The sequence below is a fragment of the Gracilinanus agilis genome, chromosome 1, assembly GCF_016433145.1.
Source record: "Gracilinanus agilis isolate LMUSP501 chromosome 1, AgileGrace, whole genome shotgun sequence".
Lineage (NCBI taxonomy): Eukaryota > Metazoa > Chordata > Mammalia > Didelphimorphia > Didelphidae > Gracilinanus > Gracilinanus agilis.
This window is the reverse complement of record NC_058130.1, coordinates 206388597-206397413: the sequence shown is the minus strand read 5'-3', so window position 1 is coordinate 206397413 and position 8817 is coordinate 206388597. Positions and strand designations below refer to the sequence as shown.

Sequence of the window (8817 nt, the reverse complement as noted above, 5' to 3'; positions counted from 1 at the left end):
ACCAGGTAACAAATTAAAGAGAAGCTATACGGGGGTGAAGGGGAAAGTAGGGGTATGAAGCATGTAATCAGGTTAAAAATGAATATTAATAAATGTATAAAAATAAAAAAAAAACAAAAAAAAGAGAGAAGCTATAACCAAGTTTGGAAACTTCAGAGACAGAAATCCCTGTGTTCTGAGTCCAGGCCCAGTTCTCTATTCAATAGTCCTTCAACCATTTGCAAAGAAACATTAATTAAAGGGCATCGTATTTCAAGTAAGTCTGGGATGCCTAATGAAAAGCATCAGAGAGGCTTAGCTTTGTGAAACCAGTGGATCCACAGAGGTGTGAATTCTGGTGGCTTCAGCTGCTACAACTGGCAAGTGTCAACTTATTTCACTTGAAGACTCAGGGCAAGGAGAACAAATTCACACCTTACCTGGGAAGTACTAAAGGGTTACTGCAACTACCAAGTGTTAATTTGTTCCACTTGAAGACTCAAGGCAAGGGAATGAATTCACACCTTATGTGGGAGGGTCTAAAGGGTGGTTCTTCATCCTATAAAAGGAAAGAATGAGTCTGATCCAAACACAGTCCCCATTGGAACTGAAATCTCTTGATCTCAGTTGCTGAGGGGAAAGGAGCAATGGAGAGAAAAATGGCTGCTCATAGGGAAATGGTGCAGAATCTGCAGGAAGAAATCACCTGTGGGATCTGTAGGAACTATTTTTCTCAGCCTGTCACCACTGATTGTGGGCACAGCTTTTGCAGAGAATGTCTTTCTAGGAACCGGAATGCCAAAGCCTGGCCTTTTTCTTGTCCAGAATGCAGGCAAGTTCCCCAGATCAGAGAATTCCCCAAAATCAATTCAACCTTGGAAAAGGTGACTGACATTGGCAGGCAGCTCAGCTCTGACAATTTGCAGAGGGTTATAGAACAGAACCAATGCCCCATTCACAAGAAATTCTTCAAGCTTTTTTGTGAGGAGGACCAGACTTCACTCTGTGTATCCTGTTGCCAAATGCCTGAGCATGGGGCTCACACACTTGCTCCTGCAGAAGAGGCTGCTCAAAATTACAGGGAGAAGTTCCAAGAGATTCTGAGTCGCTTGAAGAAGGATTTTGAAGAAGCCAAGAAATGTCTTTCTCAGGAGAATGAGATGAAGGAGGGACCTGACTGGAATGAGATGATTATGTTAGAATATTTCAAACTGCACTGCTTCCTGTTAGAGGAAGAAGCTCACTGGCTGGAAAGGTTGAAAGAAGAACAAAGGACCAGGAAGTTCAGATTATCTCGGCACATCCAAACCATTAAGGAAATCATGGTGGAACTTCAAGAATCAAGCCATAAACCCAATTTTGAGTTCCTGAAAGATATCAGAGAGCTGTTGGGAAGGGGTGAATCAGTGTTGTCACAAAGGTCCAATGTTATCATCCCAGAGCTGAGAGGAGATCCCATCCCTGGGATGATAGATATCTTCAACAAATTCAAAGTGGACATCAGACTGGATCCTAAATCATCCAGTTCCTATGTGACTGTTTCTGAAGATCTAAGGAGTATGAGGGCTGAAGAAGGCTGGCAGTTGGACTACAGGCATCCTGAGGATTCTACTTGTCCTTACATCTTTGCTGACCAAGCTTTCAGTTCAGGAAGACAATACTGGGAGGTGGATGTGACACAAGTACCTCAGTGGGTCCTGGGGATCTACACTCCATGCTCGAGCAGGAAGAACTGCCTGTTCTTGCTTTCCTGTGTGAAGGAGGAAAATAATTACTATTTCCAAACCTATCCTGAATCATTAAAGCATCAAGTGAAAGACCCAGTGCCCAGGATCGGAGTCTACTTGGAATATATTGCTGGCACTCTCATTTTCTACAACGTTCTCCAAAGTTCCCTGATTTATAAATTCTGCCCTCTCCATTTCACAGAACCTGTCACTCCCATCTTTTCCCCTGGACCTCCACTTCCAGGAACAAAGGCTGGTCTCATGACTATCTGTTCAATCAACTCTCATCTTTGTGCATGCTGCTATTCAGTTCTCTGAGCATATGTCCTTGGAGGAATTCACAACTCACCATGGGGCTGCCTGGGTATGAACCTTCAATTCCTAGACTTCCCCTGGGAGAAGATGAGCATCACCTGCAGGATATTGCAGAAGGGAGTCAATGCTCACCAATTTGAAAAGTGTATTCCCAATTGTATTGTCTTCTCTTCTCATTCCCAAGTGTATTGATTTCTCTTATCTTCAGTGAATCCAGTCAGTTGATGTATTTTCACAATAAATCAATCAGAAGTTTAACAGAAACAAAATTGTTATTATTTGTTGTTCTTTCAGTTGTGTCTGGCTCTTTGTGATCCCATTTGGGCTTTTCTTAGAAAAGATACTGAAATGGTTTGCCATTTTCTTCTCCAGTTCATTTTACAGATGAGGAAACTGAGTCAAACTGGGTTAAGTGACTTGTCCAGGGTCACATAGCCAGTGAGTGTCTGAGGCTGGATTTGAATTCAAGAAGATAAGTCTTCCTGATTCAACACTCAGTGCTCTATCCACTGGGCAACCCTGTCAAGAGGGACTGTGAAATGCAGTGGAGAAAGAGTGGCCTCACAGTCATGAAGACCTGGGTTGAGGATCCCTTCTGACCTATACTAGCTATGCAAATGTGACCTAGAACAATCAGCTAACCTCTCCATTGTCAGGCAGATTTTAAGACATTAGAGCCCTTTCTGTGGGCATGCAGGCCATCACCCACCAGAGGTGGGTGCTAGAAGAGAGCTGAACTGCTCCCTTCCCTCTCTCCACCCATGACTGAGAACATTTTCTCATTTCATCTTTCCCTCTGCCCAGCAGCCCAATGGGAGCGCTTCCTCCCTGCCCTGTATAGGGTAAGGTGAGGGAGGTAGGCAGGGCATGGCATACAGTCTCTAGGGGATGGGGTGAAGGGCACAGCACATGGTCTCTAAAAGATTCACCATCACTGCTTTAGGGGATAGAAATGGCTAGGTGGCACAGTGGATAAAGAGCCAGGTCTATAGTCAGGAGAACCTGAGTTCAAAGCTGGCCTCAGATACTTCCTAACAGTGTGACCCTGGGAAAGTCATTTAACACCCCTCCATTATCTAGCCTTTGCCACTCTTCTGTGTTAAAATTGATACCAAGACAGAAGGTAAGGGTTTAATTGTTTTTAAGGTACAAAATGATTTCCATCTGCACAGAGGATCCAATATTCTAATTAAATCATAGGTTTGAAAAAAAAATGACTTATCATTCCTTGATTTGAATTGAAAAAGGTCTGGGCTTTGATACCAAGTCAGTCTTGAGAGAGAATTAGCAGAACTTTCTGAAGGGAGTCAGACACAGGGTTAGAGTTTTTTAACGTATCCATACATTTAAAAACTGGGAAATCAACTAGAAGGCAGATTTCTACAATAATTAACTTATGAAAAGGATGCAAGCTCAGAAAGGGTTTGAGTCCAGTATTTGAAGATAATGTTTGGTCTGGTTTGGTTTGGTTTGAAAGTTTCTCCATGAGACCAAGGCATCTCCTAAATCTCATAGAAACTAAAATGCAATTAATGGAATCAATTGCAATACACATTTAAAATGTTATATAAATGTAAGAGGTATAAGAAATAAAATTAATATAGAGTGATAAAATTAAAAATATCATGGTTTTAAAGGGTTTGTTGATGGCTATTTTGAAAAATGAAGCCACGTGCCTGTTTAGAGTTAGTTCAAAAGTCGCACCATTACCTCTGCCCAACAAGCTGCTTCAGCTGGAAAAAGAGGGCATATCCTTTCAGGCACTTCCTTCTATTCTTCTCCTTACATTATTACACTTCCTGTATATGTGATTATGTAAGAGGAATCATGAGAAATGTAGTTTGAAAGAGATCTAAATGTCCACAGGAAGTTTAGATCAGGGACCTCAAAATTAGTTCAAGGAGTCCCAGATTTCCAATATCACATTCCCCTCTGAAGAGCCTGAGGGAGACTGGTCTCCCCAGAAGCTCTTATAAACATAACTAACTTTTAAATTACAGAAATTTGGGGATAAAAAGAAAATAGGACAAAAACAATGATCCTATGATTGATAGCCACATTGACAAAAAGCCAATTAGGGGGCAGTCCCCTTTGACATAAGAGTATACATTCAAAATAAATGCATTCAGCTCCCTATAGTTCAATCAACTGCACCCCAAAGTTCATTCTGGATCTTCTTGATGCAGTGTAGGTTTCTGCAGGCATCTTCATGGTGTCTTCTCCAAATAGATTTGTTGTCTGGATTCTGGGGATATGGTAAATTTCTTATCCTGAAATTACTCTCAAAAGGATTTAAACTTTACATTATAGGTTATAAAACATACATTCCCTTTTGAGGAGAATTATACATTCTCCCTCAAAGAGGGTACCCCAGATCAGCTAAGGATACATGGCTCAGTTATGGGGTTGTATGAAATCAATTGGCAAAAGAAATAAAGATCCAAATAATCCAAATAAAAGAGAAAAATAACTTGTGAATAAAATGCAAATTATCAAAGTCTTATGTGCAAAAATGTAAGGAAAAATAAATTTATAACAGGTCCTTGAATCAAGGCCCAATTAAAGTGATATAAGCAATTATCCATTCAATAGCCAGGACTACAGAAAGTTGCCACACTTATAAGAGAAATAATAGGACCAAATTTGTGTGCAAGGGAAGTGTCTTTCCCTTGTCTGATTTGCCTGCACTTCTTAGGGATAGGGTGAACCGTAATAATAGCCAACCTTTGGTGCTTGGCTAGGGATGAAGCTCAGGGAAGTCTAGCCTCTAAAATATGTCAGAAAAGCTGCAACCCAGAACCCCAAACACTAGTTTCAAGCCCTTCAGTACTGGCATAGAAGTTCCTCAATCCCACCTCAATTGGTATGGTCTGTTTGACCTTGTGCTCCTTGGCACTGTGCAGATTCTCATCAATCCCATTGGGATTGGTCGGTCGGTCTCTATGACCCTGTGCCTTCTTAGCACTGTTTAATGGTTCTTGTGTTCCCTTCTCCTGGAACCAGACAGAGACATTAATCACAGTCCCATAATATTTACCAATAATTGGCAGGTTACCATTGTATAAGGCTTTTGGGTATGCATTAATATTATACCAAATATATATTTATATTAAACTTATATTACTATAAAATCAAAAGGGGTTAATATTGGTTATATGTACTTTAAGTACAAAAAATGAGAAAAGGGGAAAAATTTAAAAACTCAAATATTATATTGCACATAGAAGGGGAAAAATAATAAAAAAATGTTTTAAAAATCAAAAATATATATATTAGAATTGTTGAAAGGTTTTTTTACTCAAAAATGAGATCCATTTCCTTGTAAGCTTTTCCATGAACTTCTGTGAGTGTAAATGATTTTTATAAAATACCAGAAATTTATAATTCAATTCAAATAAAGTACTAAAATTTCTCCAATAACACATTTAAAAACAATAGCAAACAAACCCATATGAGTTTTCTATATAACCACTCGCTGTGATATTTAAAAAATGTATATTTGTCACAAATTCAACAAGTGACAATGTGCCTTTTCTTTCTCCAACCCACTTTTCACTATTTAATAAATAATTATAAATTAATCCACAGACTCCAGATAATTTTATTCTTTTTTTTAAACCCTTAACTTCTTTGTATTGTCTCATAGGTGGAAGAGTGGTAAGGGTGGGCAATGGGGGTCAAGTGACTTACCCAGGGTCACACAGCTGGGAAGTGGCTGAAGCTGGATTTGAACATAGGACCTCCTGTCTCTAGGCCTGACTCTCAATCCACTGAGCTACCCAGCTGCCCCCGATAATTTTATTCTTAACATCCACCATTTAATCCTATGCCAAACCTGCCAACATGCCTCTACCAGAGCCTGATCATTCCTAGTTGAATTGAAACTGATCACATTTCTGAAACTTCAAAGATGAAAACCAGGCATAGGCCATGATGTCTTCATCAAGCTGAATATATCCTCTGAAGTCTTGTCTGAGCAACCACAGACCTCTCTCTTTAACCCCTTTGATGGAACTATAATATAGATGTCAGAAATCCTTCTCCTATCAAGTTTTGCTTCTACCAGATTTTTTTTTAATTTTCTAAAACCTTTACTTCAGTCTTAGAATCAATAATGTGTATTGGTTCCAAGGCAGAAGAGCAGTAAGGGCTAGGCAATGAGGATAAAATAATTTGCCCAAGGTCACACAAATAGAAACTGTCTGAGGCCAGATTTGAATACAGGACCTCCCATCTCTAGGCCTGGCTTTCAAAACACTGAGACACCTAGCTGTCCCCTAATGGATCCATTTAAATGTTCATTGTTTTATTATATAATTTAGAGCATAGTTATTTTAAGTTTTTTTAAACAAAATGTAGTTAAATTTCTAGGGAGAATGGAGAGTTGCCAGATTCCTCATCCAGAATGGAAAGAATGAAGGGAGGAGGGAGGACAAGAGAAAGGGAGAGGGGGAAAATAAGAAGAAAGGATTTCAAGATCAGAGGAAATGTGGTTTTTTAAGAATTCAGTCCTGTTCTAACTTGCCAAATAGTGAATGAATTTGCTAAGAGTCTGAAATAACAGATCATACACAATTTATGCCCCCACCAAAAAAAGCTAAAATTTGATAAATCTTACAAATGCCCTCCTTATGTATAGGATTATACTTATCTTAGAAATTTGTAGATGAAAAAACTAAAACTCAGTGTCACAGTTTAAGTGGAAGTCAAAGAGATATAGCTACTAAGTGTTAAAGGGAATATTTGAACTGAAGTCTTCCCAACTCCAACTCCAACATTCTACCCATTGTATCATTATGTAATTATTTTCCATTACAAAATACATTTCATTTGATCTTGCACAATCTTTTTTTTTTAATGTAAGTGATGCACATATTGTTATCCACTTTTGCAGATGAGGATATCAAGACTCATGATAGTTATAAAGTCATATGGTAGCAAGCAATAGAGCAAGAAGCAAGTCTTTGGTTGTAAGTCCAGAGCTCCATTCACTATGCCATACTGAATCTGATTAAAAGAGTGATATGTCAGCTCTTCCCAGGCATTAATAAGTAGAAACAAATACTCATGTTATAGGGCCATGTTGACAAAGGTTTGATACATATGCCCTGGCAGCACAGGGGGGCTGCTCTGTTCCCCCTCTCCACAATGCCTGAGGACATTTTTCACATGCCCCACCCATCTGCCCAGCAGCTGAATGTGAGTAATTTCTCCCTTTGCTGTCTAGGGTAATGGGTAGGGTGGGGGCTCACAGGCAGCTTGAAAGTGCAGTTTGGGCATGCCATCTCTAAAAGATTCACCAACACTGTTATGGGGGAACCAGGGTTCAATGAGAAATTCTCATTAATATGTGCATCCTTCAGAATTCTTTTTCACAATCCTTCATAAAAGGTCTTTGAAGCTGACCACAGACACATATACAGGCAGAATTTTGTACAAAATATTCAGTTCTTAACATTTGCTAATTAAGTTCTTTCTTCTAAGAAAGAAGGCCCTGCAAGCAACATACACTGGTTAGAGTTGTCAAAGGTGAGACACATTCAGCCTATGATACTCTAAAGTCCTGCCTGATCCAGATTCAGTTGTATTGGGAAATATTTAACAAAATACAACAAAATATAGAAATCATTACATTTTTAAACTAAGCTGATATGCAACCCACAGGGATCTTTAGACACAGATTGGTGACCCTAATTCTATTTGAGTTTTACACCATTAGTCTATAATACTAAAAAAGAATAGAGCTATAACCAAGTTTTGAAAAGTATGAGGTTTTAGATTACAAAATAGTTTGAAAAGACAATAGATTCTTACTGAAAGAGTTAAAATGTTCCTCCTGCCTCTCCACCTCCCACTCCCACCAGCAGGAAGAATAAAAGAGAACTCTCAGGTACTCACTTTCAATAGGATAACACAGTTCTAACAAAAGGCACAGGTGTAGGCCATGGAATACCCAGATTCTTGAAGAGTATCTGTGCCCATATTCCATATCTATAACAAAAAAAAATAGCTGAAAATATGTAAAAATGCAGTTAAAGGTATTTCAAAATCAAAGTCATTCAGATTAAGAAAGAAAAAGAATTAGGAAAGGAAAAAGCAATTAAAAAAAGCAGCAACTAAAAGCATACTCTGACACTCTAATTAATAACCATTAGCATTAATATTAATCTTCAAGGCTTGCAAGATGCTCTTCACAATGACCCTATAAAGTGGGTGCTATTATTATTCCATTTTACAGATGAGAAAACTGAGATCCAGAGGAATTTCATGATTGATCCAAAGTCACAATATTAGTAAGTTGATGTGTCAAACTCAGGATTCAAGTCCAGGTTTTCCTACTCTAAATTCAGCCCTCACCCTAAATTCTAATTCCACTATGCCCCACTGCCTGCAGAACCACACCCCAGCTGTCAAGACTAAATAATCTGGAAGTGACATCACCATAGGAAAACTAAGGCAGAAATCTGTTAGAAGTAACTGTGAAGAGGGAGGCAGTATGGACAGAATCTGACAGCACCCTGCCTAAAAGTGCATGCTTCTTTTTGAGACTCCATTACAACATCAGACAGTAATTAAAGTAGGGAGGGAAAAGGGGGAATAGAAAATAGTGAATGATGCATTGTGGCATCAGAAAAAGGCAGAATATTGTCCATTCCTGTCTCTTACTCACCCTTCTGAACTCAGATAAATATTTAATTTAGCCCCCTTTGGTTTTCCCCCATAAGAGTTTGGCAGACCCAGATGGTGGGTTAAGAGGAGGACAGGAAGTTCACTCTTGGACACACAGAGACAGATT

The 8817-nt window shown here is 39.0% G+C and overlaps 1 protein-coding gene across 1 annotated transcript; it reads left to right on the top strand.

Annotated features, from left to right (window-relative positions):
- Window positions 1-656: 656 nt before the first annotated feature.
- LOC123249671 (probable E3 ubiquitin-protein ligase TRIML1) lies at window positions 657-2024 on the top strand. The gene has a single exon (XM_044678802.1). The coding sequence runs from the start codon at window positions 657-659 to the stop codon at window positions 2022-2024; it is 1368 nt and encodes a 455-aa protein (XP_044534737.1).
- Window positions 2025-8817: the final 6793 nt, after the last annotated feature.